The 12712-nt window shown below is 40.6% G+C and overlaps 1 protein-coding gene across 1 annotated transcript in view; it reads right to left on the reverse strand.

Moving 5' to 3' along the window:
- TTN (titin) overlaps positions 1 to 12712 on the reverse strand; it is a 356828-nt gene that overhangs the window by 315227 nt on the left and 28889 nt on the right. The window contains exons 10-19 of the mRNA XM_060257371.1: positions 12072 to 12209; positions 10657 to 10803; positions 10084 to 10215; positions 7833 to 8114; positions 7580 to 7705; positions 6022 to 6300; positions 5646 to 5717; positions 3099 to 3357; positions 1210 to 1270; positions 885 to 1097 (exon numbers count right to left, since the gene is read on the reverse strand). Coding sequence (XP_060113354.1) covers positions 885 to 1097; positions 1210 to 1270; positions 3099 to 3357; positions 5646 to 5717; positions 6022 to 6300; positions 7580 to 7705; positions 7833 to 8114; positions 10084 to 10215; positions 10657 to 10803; positions 12072 to 12209 — 1709 coding nt within the window. The remainder of the gene's footprint in view (positions 1 to 884; positions 1098 to 1209; positions 1271 to 3098; positions 3358 to 5645; positions 5718 to 6021; positions 6301 to 7579; positions 7706 to 7832; positions 8115 to 10083; positions 10216 to 10656; positions 10804 to 12071; positions 12210 to 12712) is intronic.

The following is a 12712-nucleotide window of genomic DNA, read 5'->3' on the forward strand; positions in this document are numbered from 1 at the left end:
TCAATACCTCTGGAAATGTAACACATCTCCCAGAACAAAACCTCTTCAGGACACAAACTGTGTTTGCATGTTCCCTCAGATCAACAGCTCTCTGCTTATGGGATTCTAGCCTGTTAAGAAGAGGCTTCTATCCTAGTCTCTGCTTTTGGCTTCTACATAATGCATTTTAAAAAAAATAATGTGATCTGGCTAGCCCAGGCTAGCCCACTATCGTCAGATCTTGGAGGTTAAGCAGAGTCAACCCTGATTAGCATTTGGACAGAAGTATTTGCATCAAGGAATATCAGTGTGCTACACAGAGGAAGGCGATTGTAAACCACCTCTGAACACCTCTTGCCTTAAAACCCCCATGAGGGGTTGCCATAAGTCAGCTGTGACTTGACAGCAAAAAAAAAAAAAAAATCAAATATATTATCCCTCAATTTATATTTTGTACAGTCTGCACACCATGTATTCACCCCCCATATATTCGTCCTGGCTCCCAGATGCCAAATTCACAGATATTATTTCATGAATGAATTTTATTCTCTAGTGATCTTATTATGGACATTTGAAGTGAAACAAGTTTATTGTTTATCACAAATTTTATTTAATTATTTCTAATTTATTCAATTCAGTTTTGTCCTGCTTGTTTTGATCAGAAAGGAAGGGTGATGGAAATCTTTTGTGTTTGCTCTCATGGCATGCTGACATTTTAAAAAAAGAAAAAGGAAAGGTCCCCTGTGCAAGCACCAGTTGTTTCCAACTCTGGGGTGACGTTGCTTTCACAACGTTTTTATGGCAGACTTTTTACAGGGCGGTTTGCCATTGCCTTCCCCAGTCATCTACACTTTCTCCCCAGCAAGCTGGGGACTCATTTTACTGCTGTGAAATGCCTACTGTACCTGTAGCCAGTAGTTAGAGGTACTCCGGCTTTCTTCCAGTAAACATGTGGCTTTGGATTGCCCCCAACTTGGCATTCAAAAATGACACTTCCGCCTTCAACTAATTTCTGTACAATTGGTTTTCTTATGAAGAATGGAGCGGCAGGTTCTCCAGAAACTTCTTCTGCAGCAGTTGTGATCTCAGTCATTACTACATCTCTTGACTCCACATAGCTAGAAGAGCAATCCCCACAAAAAAGCAAAGGGTAAATTATAGCAATTCATTACAGGACAAAAAAATGGAAGAAAGCAATCATGCCTCAAACAGTTTTAATAAAATTATTACCGTTTGTCTTCTGAGATCACTTTTGCAGAAACTGCTTCTTTGCTCTCAAACTCCTCTGAAACTATTTTTCAAAAAATATATAATACAGAGGTCAAGATACTTTCTGACATGGGGGAGGGGAACACAAATATAACACAAATACATTGAGGGCAACAAAAAAACTGGGTAGTTCAATACTTCCTTTGTTAATAGGACAAAGGAGCCAGGGTCAGTGTTCACTGGCCCATTAGAACATTCCATCTTTCACTTAAGACAGATTCATTGTATGTTTTCACCAACAGGTAATTTTGGGCGACCATTATTTATTTATTCAAAATATTCCTGTCACCCTTCCAACCACTCACTGTCTCCAAGACAGTGAATATTAAAACATTCAACAATTAAAAACAATACTTAAAACAATTTAATAAAAAACATAATAACATAAAAGCACAATAATTTTTTTTTAAAATGTATCTTTTGAATGGGCTCCACATCTACCCTGGACTGGCATGTTAGAGAGTGATTAAAATGTGGAATCTGCTGCCAGAGGATGTCGTGTAGGCTTCCCAACCCCCAGGTTCCAGTGGGAGATCCCCCGTTTTTACAGGCTTCTCCCTACCCCCAGCCAGCTGGCTGGCAGGGGAAGCCCCGCCCCCCACAGTCACCATGTAATTTTAGAGCTCCTGCAGGTCCGTTTTTAAAATATGTGCCTTTAAGACTGAGCAGGAAGCAGGAAACAGGAAGGGCTTCGGAGAACAGTCCCTCCCTTTGTTTTGCTTTCGTTTTCAGATCAAGTAAACTTCTGCAGGAACAAGACCCAGTAAATATTTGTGTGAGAGAGAGAGGGAGGGGGCAGGGGATTCCCTGGTTTGGAGGCCCTCCCCCCACTTTAGAAAGCGTGTGTGTGTGGGGGGGGGAAATGTCTACTGGGCATTCTATTATTCCCTATGGAGAACGATTCCCATAGGGAATAATGGGGAATTGATCCATGGATATTGGGGGCTTTGGGGGGGCTATGTTTTGAGGTAGAGGCACCAAATTTTTAGTATAGCGTCTAGTGCCTCTCTCCAAAATACCCCCCCAAGTTTCAAAATGATTGGACCAGGGGGTCCAATTCTATGAGCCCCAAAAGATGGTGCCCCTATCCATTATTTCCTATGGAAGAAAGGCATTTAAAAAGGTGTGCTGTCCCTTTAAATGTGATGGCCAGAACTCCCTTGGAGTTCAATTATGCTTGTCACACCCTTGTTCCTGGCTCCACCCCAATGTCTCCTGGCTCCACCCCCAAAGTCTCCTGGCTCCGCCCCCAAAGTCCCCAGATATTTCTTGAATTGGACTTGGCAACCCTAATGTCGTGATGGCCACCGGAATAAACAGCTTTAAAAGGAGACTAGATAGATTCATGGAGGATAGGTCTATCAGTGGCTACTAGCCATGATGACTGAGAGGAACCTCCACATTATGAGAACTAAGCCACTGAATCCCAGACCTAGGAGGCAACATAAGGGGAAGGCCTCAGCTTCTATGCCCTATTCGTGACTCTCCAGAGGAACTAGCCACGATAACTGAGGGGAACCTCCACATTACAAGAACTAAGCCACTGAATCCCAGACCTAGGAGGCAACATCAGAGGAAGGCCTCAGCTTCTATGCCCTATTGATGACTCTCCAGAGGAAATGGTTGGCCACTGTGTGAGACAGGATGCTGAACTAGATGGACCAGATGGTTGTTCTGATGGCTTCTGAGTTCAGGGTCTTGGTAACAGGACTGCCCTTTCTGGTTGGCACCAACAGGCAAACCCAGTCCCACCTTTATCGGCCACCTACCTAAAGTGTCTAGTGATCTTTTAAATTTAGTTTGCAGAGTGTTACTGTATAAATGGGTCTCACCATTACTATAATACTCGCCTTGTACGACAAGATGGCAGGAAGTGCTGACACTTCCAGCAACATTGGTAGCTGTGCAAGTGAATCTTCCGCTGTCTTCCGCGAAAGCTTCTCGAATCATAAGACGAGCTACTCCTGCCTCAAAGGTGATCTGGAAATCTATGGAACTCTCAATGCGGTAATCTTCTCTGTACCATGTCACAGTCGGCACTGGATAGGCAGAGATACGGCACTCCAGGGTAACAGATTCCCCCTCTATAACAGTCACATTTTTCAAGCCCTACAAGAAAAAAAACATATGCACATATTTAGAATATTTATGCAATCCCTTTGTTCACAACAGATCATTTTAAAATCATATGAAAACATCCTTCTTTGGGTTGCCAACAGGGTTAGGAAAGGACTGGAGATATGGGGGTGGGACTTCAGTGGGGCATAATGCAATGGAGTCTGCCCTCTGAAGCTGCCATTTTCTCCAAGGGACCTGATATCTGTTGTCTGGAGACCAGTTGCAATTCCAAGAGATTTGGAGGTTGGCAACCCTAATAGTTTAGATGTTTACTATGTCTACAAAGTTCTTGCTTCCACTGTGCCCACTGCATGAAAGCTAAATAAAAATCAATGCACACTTCAGTATTATCTAAACTGCTGGGGAATTGCTCTCAGAGTCTGGTCAACCAGCAGCGAGCATAACTCATACTGAGGATATATATTTGCTGCCAATGACAAATACAACCATAAGGGAATCATAGGTGACACATTTCTCAAGGCCAAAAGTGGCCTTCCTCCGTTAAGCTTGGCTTGTATACTAGCCATAAATGGTCAGGTATCTGATCCTTTCATCTGGACTGGCTCCCAAATATGCATTTGGTTTGTCAGGCCTCAACTCTACCCTGGATAGGTCATTGCAGAGGCAGCATTTTGTTAGCTTGGCAGGAAATGTTGATCCTGATACCATATGTTCATCTAATCTTTTATATTAAGGATCTTGCCAGTAAATCTTCCTTGCAGTCCCCGATGATCTTCTAACTGGCATCATGAAATGGATTTTCTGTTATACCAGGTTAGTTAGGTTGTCTTTTAAAACAGTATTCCATATTTACTTTTTGACTCCATCTAAATCAACCTTTATATGTTGGTCATATAGATTTATGGAGCTGGTTTATTTGGTTTTCTGTTCTTTCTGCCTGTGGCATGTTATCACTGGCTTATCCTGTTATATTGTTAAACATATCTGGGTGGTGGGTTTGAGTGTATATATCCTGATTCAATTCACATTTTGAGTGCCTTTTGGCACCACAATTCTTATTAGCACAAAGCACAATGTGATAAAGATGGATTCTCACAATCAGGCCTCAGATTCAGCAGGATGTCACAGAAGCGCAGCTCCTGAACCCTTCTGAGGGTTCCCCCTCTTCTGCCCCACCTACCTTGTCCATTGAATAGTAGGTGCAGCTGCATAATAATCCCTGGATTAGGAGAGCAGGCAGCCACCAGGGACTTTGCCATGCCCCCTGCAGCCCTCATTAACCCCTGGAGAAGCTCACACCGCCCTTTCTCCACTTCTTATGCGATTTTGGGCATCAGGTGGCTTGCTGGCTTTTTGACTGGGGGGGGGGCAGCCCAGGAGAGCTCCAGGTGAGGCCTACTTGGGCTGGCTCGATCTCCAGCCAGCCCAAGCAGGCCATGTTTGCCCGGGGTTCTCATTTCTTGCATCAGGTTGCTTTTGGCGGGGGGGGGGCAGCATATGCTAATGAGTTATGCTAATGAGCGCCACCACCTATTTTTCTACAAAACAACCCCTGCTCACAACTATCTACAGTCCTATTTATTGAATTTGTGTTGACCCATAGCTTTGAAAATATACTGGATTCTAAGGATCCAGTTCAGTTGGAATAACTGGGAAAATGTTGCAGAGAAAATAATCCCTATGAATTTAGTCTAATTTCGTCTAACATGACAGCCCCCCTGCCCCAAGGTTGACTCCATCTATGACATCTAATCCACCATTTAATCGCTAATGAATATATACAGAATTCAGCAGTCAATTCCTTCCATGCACTTCAGTGAATAGAATTTATCCACAAATGTATTCCTTTATGCTATGGGTTTTTTGCCCTGACCTGGTTGGCTCAGGCTGCCTGATCTTGTCAGAACTCAGAATCTAAGCAGGGTCATCCCTGGTTAGCACTTGGATGGGAGACCACCAAGGAAGTCCACGGTTACTACACAGAGGCAGGCAGACAAACCTCCTCTGTTCACCTCTTGCCTTGAAAACTCTATAGGGTTGCCATAAGTCAACTGCAAGGTGACAGCACTTTACACATACACATGGAGCTTTTCCTAACAATGAATTAGATAGGGGTACCCTTATATATGTATATATGCATTGCAGCTCTGCATGTGCAGCTCTGGAATGACTCCCTCGGCATAAAACTGAGAAAGATTTCTGTCATTCTACAGATTACAGACGCTAGATGGCACCAGAGCGGCATCATAAAGCATAATTTCAAAAGCTCTCCAGATTGCAACAGGGAAAAAGCAAGTACAATACTGATTGTTACGTACTGAGACTATGGATGGGGGTGTAGCGGGAACTTCTGCTGGCTCTGGAACCCTTGCAGCTTCAATTTCAATCACCTAGGGATATTTAAAGCAGAGTTAGTCCATGCCACACACATCTGAGTAAGTGAACGGTAGGTAGCATGCAAGAATGGACAGCGGTTCCTTGTTGAGAGTTCTTTGCTGTTTGCTATGACAAAGTGATGTTAGGGTCTTAGAGGCGAGCAAAACAAAAACATATGATGTGTGCTACACAAAGGTCAGTAGGGAGACATATTTTAAAGGGGAAAAGAGGCTTGTAAATGAAGGGAAGATGTAAACACTCAGGTTACTCCAGACGCAAGACGTAGTGGCCATGATTGGAATGTTCTTAATGACAAACCTCTGGTTCACCTTCCTGCATCAATTCAATGTGTTCTTCCTGCAACAGACCACCTGTCACGCTCACACCTATGTCTCTTTTCATCTCAACACCGTAACGCCTCTGATAGGTGTCGAGCGTCTCTCCGAAAGGAAACTGTGGGGAGACAACTTTCTCCACCATCACTCGGGGTTCGGGTGACTTTGAAAGAGGAGGCCTCACAGGCTTGGTGATCTTTGGCACAGAAGTTGCTGACAACTCCTTTTGTAGAGTTGCTATAGCAGATCCTGCTATTGAAACCTAACCAAACCCAAGAGAAAAAGAGATACTACTTAGCTTCGTCTTAAAAGATGAACTATATTATTAGCCAGGCAAATACATGTAAAAAAGATTTTGGTGAATTTGCTGATTTTTTAAAATTTATTGGAAACAATATTTTCAGTTATTAAAATTTGAAATTATTTGTAGTTAAGTTGTAGGCATTTTCATAGGGCTGCTTTACCAAAAGATATTATTCAAATATATCTGAGAACACTAATTTGCTTTCAAATAATATAGAAATTTTTGTATTATTTGAAATAGGCAGATACTCCCAATTTTTCTTCAAGAAAGAGTTATGATTTGGCAACAAAATGATGATTTCCAGAACCTTTTTTGGATTATTTACATGTACTTGACCATTACAACAAAAGTGCATTCAATGAAACGGTGAAGAGATAGCACAAAATAGAATTCAAAAAATGAATTAGGTGGGGTCATTAGCTGATGAGACCTGTGAAGGAGACGGTTAAAATGTCAACTCAAAGAAGGGGGAGAAAGAAAAATGAAAGTAACACAAAAGAACATAATTCTAATGGAGGGATATAATGTAATTTGGATTATATATGTACGGTATGTTAATTCAGAAACTGATTTAGTATGTAGTACTATGGAGAGGAAAGAGGAATGAATTATAAATCATTAGATTAATGTTTGGGGTGAGCATGGAGAGAGAATTTTCTACCTTTCAAGAGAGAAAAGGAGTATGTCAGGCACATAGCATTTTGTTTGGTATTCCCACCCCTCCCACCCCCCCAAAAAAGTTCTGAATCAAAAATATCTTATTGCTTGAACAATAAAGAAATTGAATTTTTCAGCTGCATTTTATAAACATGGATGTGGATGTTTGCATGAATATAATCTATAGCCCTAGGTTGCCAGACTTCAGGTGGGACCTGGAGATCCCCTGGATTTACAGTTTATCTCCGGACTACAGAAATCAGTTTCCCTGGAGAAAATGGATGTTTGGGAGGGTGGATTCTATGGCATCCACTGAAGTCCCTGTCCTCCCTAGGCTCTATTCCCAGATCTTCAGGAGCTTCCCAACTTGGGTCTGGCAACCCCATCCTTGATCCACTGACGGTGGCCAGGGCAGATCTGGCAACCCTAGTGCCATATGCAGAATGGAGAAAGCCTCTGACCAGATTCCATAAGACTTCCTTCCTTCATATATATCTATTATTTTTTGTTTGTTTTGGTTTTGTGCTTTTTTGTGGATGACATAGCTGTTTGCCTGACATATCTTTCTTCCTCTTCTTACCTCATAAGTATGATCTGGTTTAGGAACAGTAATTTTTGAAACTGTAAAATGAGGGCTTGCTGTACGGGGCCGGGGGTGTTCCACTTGGATTGATTTTTCCATTGTAGTTTCTGCTGTCCTTTTAATCTACATTTAACCAACAAAACATTTGTTGAGAATGTGATGCTGCTTTCCAAGCATGGTTAAAAAAAACCCAACCAAAAGATCTTCAGCAGCCATAGGAAATGACTGCATCACTCAATTTGAACCTAACCTGGGTTGATACGGCCATTCCCATTTTTTCAGTGGCCACAATGTGTTTTTCAGGAGGAATTTGAACCTCCTCAGTTTTCACTTCTTTGGTGACAATAAGATGCTCTGGTGGCAACTCAACAACGCGTCTTGCTAAAACACGCTCTTTATATCCATAGTCCAAAGCTGCCTGTTCAGAATAAGCTTCTTCAGCATAATCTGGCTCTCTCGGTTCTCTAATGCGTGCTTGATCTACTGCAGCAACAACTGTGGCTACAGCTTCTGCTTTTTTGTGAACACCAATCTAAAAGCAACATTTGTAGAACATGGACACAGATCCTTGTTAATGACAAAGAATAGCTAGCAGAAAGGCAACACTTCTCACACACAAAAACATCGCTGATCCGGACTTTGCACATATCCACAGGTTTCCTTATTCCATATTCACATCATGCCTCCACTGTCTTTTTTTTGTATATTTTTGTACATAGGCTTGAATTTCAGCCTTCCTTCCCATTTACACCAGGGGTCATTTCATAGCAGGAGCTCCTTTGCATATTAGGCCACACCTCCCTGATGTAGCCAGTCCTTCAAGAGCTTACAAAAAAGAGCCCTGTAAGCTCTTGGAGGATTGGCTACATCAGGGGTATGTGGCCTAATATGCAAAGGAGCTCCTGCTACAAAATGACTCCTGATTTACACTATTTACTTTCAATCCATACTAGTTAATTCTGCCTGGGGAAGCAAGGCAAGGCAATGTTTGCTGATTCCCTCCTCTTTTTGGGGGGGGAGGGCTTGGGGGGCAATAACCAATGGAAGCAAGATTTTGAGGGTAAAAAAAGACTGCAGGAGAAGGGGAGGCAGGAAGGTTGCAGTTTATGCAATACAGTTGCACTTGTGCTACATAGGATCCAAGCCCATATTCTGGCATTCCTTTTGTTGAAAACAAATGTCTTGTCCCTTTGAAGTATGCAAATATGGAGGAAGGAAGGTTCCACTGTATACAATGCAGACAGATATTGCATAAATACAGTATATCTTGAACATGGATGAGCGGTAGGACAAAAATATTATTAAATAAAATCCACAATGTTCAAATACTGTATTTGAAGACAAGAGTTAAGTATATATTTTACTTTATGCACTTACAGATATTTATGTACATAGAACACACAATATTTTCGAGAAAAGCACATAATGCATTTGAATATTTACTGACTAAACATGGACACATATACTACCTTTTCAGATTGCTGCACATATAATTTTGCAACACATTTTAATGATTTGGACAGTTACAAACAGACAGTTTACTCCACATTTCACCACAGATTTGCAATTGATATGTAGCAAAATTCTCTTTTCCACATAACAGGATGGCATAGATGGCCAAACTCCTTTGGGCTGGAAGAGCTTCTGCCCATACAAGGTTGCTATTCTAAATGGGTTGCGATTAAATTAAATTAAATAGGTCATAATTATATTGCTATAGGGATATAATTTGATATTTTCCTGAATCTCATTGTGCTTTCTTTTTAAATGCTTACTAATCCTATTTTTTATTTTTTGCACACAATTGGTTTTTCTTTGAAATTTCAAGCTTTTTATTTTAAACATTGAGCTGGATCCAGGTTAGTATTTCTGCAGGTATAAGGACTTCAACCATCAGAGCATGACTTTCATGCCCCTCCTGCCCAAGATGGTAGCCCAAAATTCTCCCACAACTCCTGTGCCAATTTTAGGTGTGTGTGTATGGGGAAGAGCATCCGTGGATGCCATAGGAAAAGGGAGATGGTAAAATTGTATGCATAAGTACTTCCACCTGTGGAAACATTAGTTCGGATCCAAGCCATTATTTCAGGGGTGGAATTCCAGCAGGAGCTCCTTTGCATATTAGGCCACACACCCCTGATGCAGCCAATCCTCCAAAAGCTTACAAAAAAGAGCCTTGTAAGCTCTTGGAGGATTGGCTACATCAGGGGTGTATGGCCTAATATGAAAAGGAGCTCCTGCTGGAATTTCACTTCTGCATTATTTCATATTTGTAAATCAAGGTTCTGAAAGAACCATAACCTGAATTGTTGCCATTTTCTCAGCATCTAGTTCATTTGGCTGTACAAACAAAGAAATACAGATATGGAACAATCATACTTTCAAAAACAAAACTAGCACCTTAACCACATGACACTGAAGTGATATTCTGCTAGTGTGCATATTGAAGAAATACAGCAAGTTTCATCAGAGACTTCCATGTTTCTTAAAGGTCTATTCACCTGATCATGAACTAGATGGATTTGTTCTCTTTTGGTAGCAACTTCTTCTCTAGTTCTTGAGATCTGCTCTTTGTGTTTGTCAACAGCAATGATTGTTGGAACTACGGTGGTTTTCTCAGTTTCCTTTCTTATCTGATCATTATAGCAAGAATAAAAATGTCACGTTACGTAAGGTTTCAAACAAGAATGGGAAATGACAGTGAAACACAGGGGAAATTAAAAGGTTAACAAGATTAAAGGGCATTAGGGGTCTACTCACTGCAAAGTGACCCTTGAGCCTTTTACCGGATAGATACTAGTGCCTGGTAATTATTTGGCAGGCTACATAAGTGTAATTCTAATGAAAATTAATATTTTAGTATAAAAATACTTAATCCCAAAATACTGTCACAGCTCTGAGCATATTAGGGCATATCATAAGTCTCAAAGAACACTTTCCCATTACTGGAATATAAGGAAAGCAAGATGAAAATTATAATTAAAAGTTAGTATACTTTATTGGAGTTACATGAGAATGTCAATGTAAAAATGGGATATGAGAATTACTATCATATCAGCAACAATTCCATTCACCTTTTCTTGGGCAAGGTGGACTTGTTCTTGTTTAGTTGCAATCCCTTCTGTAGTTTTTACTATTGCATCTGGCACTTTGGGTTTACCAGTGGTAATTACTACTTTAGGTACAGAAGGTTTCACAGGTTTCACAACTTCTCTCCTAATCTGATTTATATAGTAAAAAAGAGAGGTGTGAATACATACAGTGTTGCAAGAAATGTGCACACAGACATTTGGGGAAAGCGGGCAGAGATTAGTAAAGCATAAGGTACCAGAAGAAGCAAAAGATAAAAATATTTTTACACTGTTCGTAGAATCATGTACCGTTCTGTGGTCTGCCCAGGTTTTATCTTAATTTTATTTGTCTTCATAAAATTCAGTAGGGTTACACGATGCTTGAACTCAGGGAAAGGCAATTTGGCAATGCCATTGTTAAACTTAAAGAAATTACAGTGTTTCCTTGAATATGTAACATGGCCTTAATTTTCAGTCCCACATATCATTGACACATGCAACTGACTACCCAAAAGAGTTAACTCAAGATGACTTTCTGTAATACCTCTTGATGGTGTTTCATGTTAGTTCCACGTCGAATGTATAACATAGCTTGGCCTGCTGTTTCAATATATGTTACCAACCATGACTTTTGAGATTTGCCAAACCTACGTTGATTTCCTAATTCAACCAAGACACTGGGCTCTCCACATTCTCATTTTCCTCACTTGTATGTCCCTGTTGCTTGGGGGGGGGGGGGGGGTTGGGTTTCATTTCCACACATGTTTGGCTCCCTCTTGTGGTTGATTCAATATTACATTGCTTTATGCCCAGCAGTTTCAGGAAGATATGCTGGACATAAAGCAATGTAATATCGAATCAACCACTAGAGGGATGTGTGTGTGGAAAAGAAAGAAAAAACCTGAAGCATTAAGGGCGCTCAAGTGTTGAAAATGAGAAGGAGGAAGAGTCCACTCTTCTGATGAATAATTTCTAGGCTGACCTCCAGTCCAGGCTCAGTAAAAGCCTTGAAGCGTATCTAGTCTAGAGCTACTGAATTTCACAGGCTCATTATTTGTTTTCCCTGTTTGTTGCCTGCAACAAAAACCAACCTATAAACTTCCCAAATTAGTGAAAATTACAACCATTAGTAATGGAACATAATTTAAAAAAACACCACTCTTAAATTGAAGGGCCTAGTCTTGCAGCCTTGATTTATTCAGATTTCCTCTTGAAATTTTTGGAAATTCAACTTAGACCTGAATGGCTGGTCTGGTTACATAAAAATGGAGAATTCCTTCTACAGAAATGCTAGAAACTTCTGTTTGTTGCGCATACTGTTCAGAAGAAAACAGAAATTAAAAGCAACTGGCAAAAATGATGCTTGAAACTGAAAAGATTTGATCAATCATCAAACATTTTTTCACAGTTATAATTACCTTTTCATGACTGATATGAATTTGTTCTCGTTGAGTAGAAATTTCTTCTCTAGCTCTTGAAATCTGTTCTTGTTCCTTAACTGTATCTGCAGCAATTATTACTTTGGGCACAGGAACTTTCACAGGTTCCTTTTTAACCTGATGTTTAAATAAAAAAAATTAAGTTATATCAGATCTTAAAAACAAGTCATGTCTTTATCAGATTATGTGGCAAATCCAACACAGAGTGAAGTGTTCTTAAGCAGATGGAAAGCTGATTCTTAGTTTTATATGGTTGAAGAACATATGTGATGGAAAACATTATAGTGTGGTGAAAAAGAGTGCCGTTTCCTTCTAACGGATCTTTTCTAACTCCAATTATGTATGACAAAATCAAGGTCAGAGAACAGAATTTTACACTGCTCCACTTCCTCCTCTCTCCCTGCAATCCCTGAAAAGGGTAGTATTTGGACCTCTTGGAAACAGAGTGGGATTCAGAATGGGGTCCTGCAGTTTAAGGGAAAACCAGTAGAATTTACCCTTCCTCACCAACTCTTGTGGTAGAATCTAGCCTTTACCCACAAGCTTTTCAGAAAACAGCAAGTTAAGAATTGGATTTCTGTCAATCCCCAGTTCCTGGTACTGTGGTATATTTATTGTAC

The sequence above is a fragment of the Heteronotia binoei genome, chromosome 16 (assembly GCF_032191835.1).
Source record: "Heteronotia binoei isolate CCM8104 ecotype False Entrance Well chromosome 16, APGP_CSIRO_Hbin_v1, whole genome shotgun sequence".
NCBI classification, from domain to species: domain Eukaryota; kingdom Metazoa; phylum Chordata; class Lepidosauria; order Squamata; family Gekkonidae; genus Heteronotia; species Heteronotia binoei.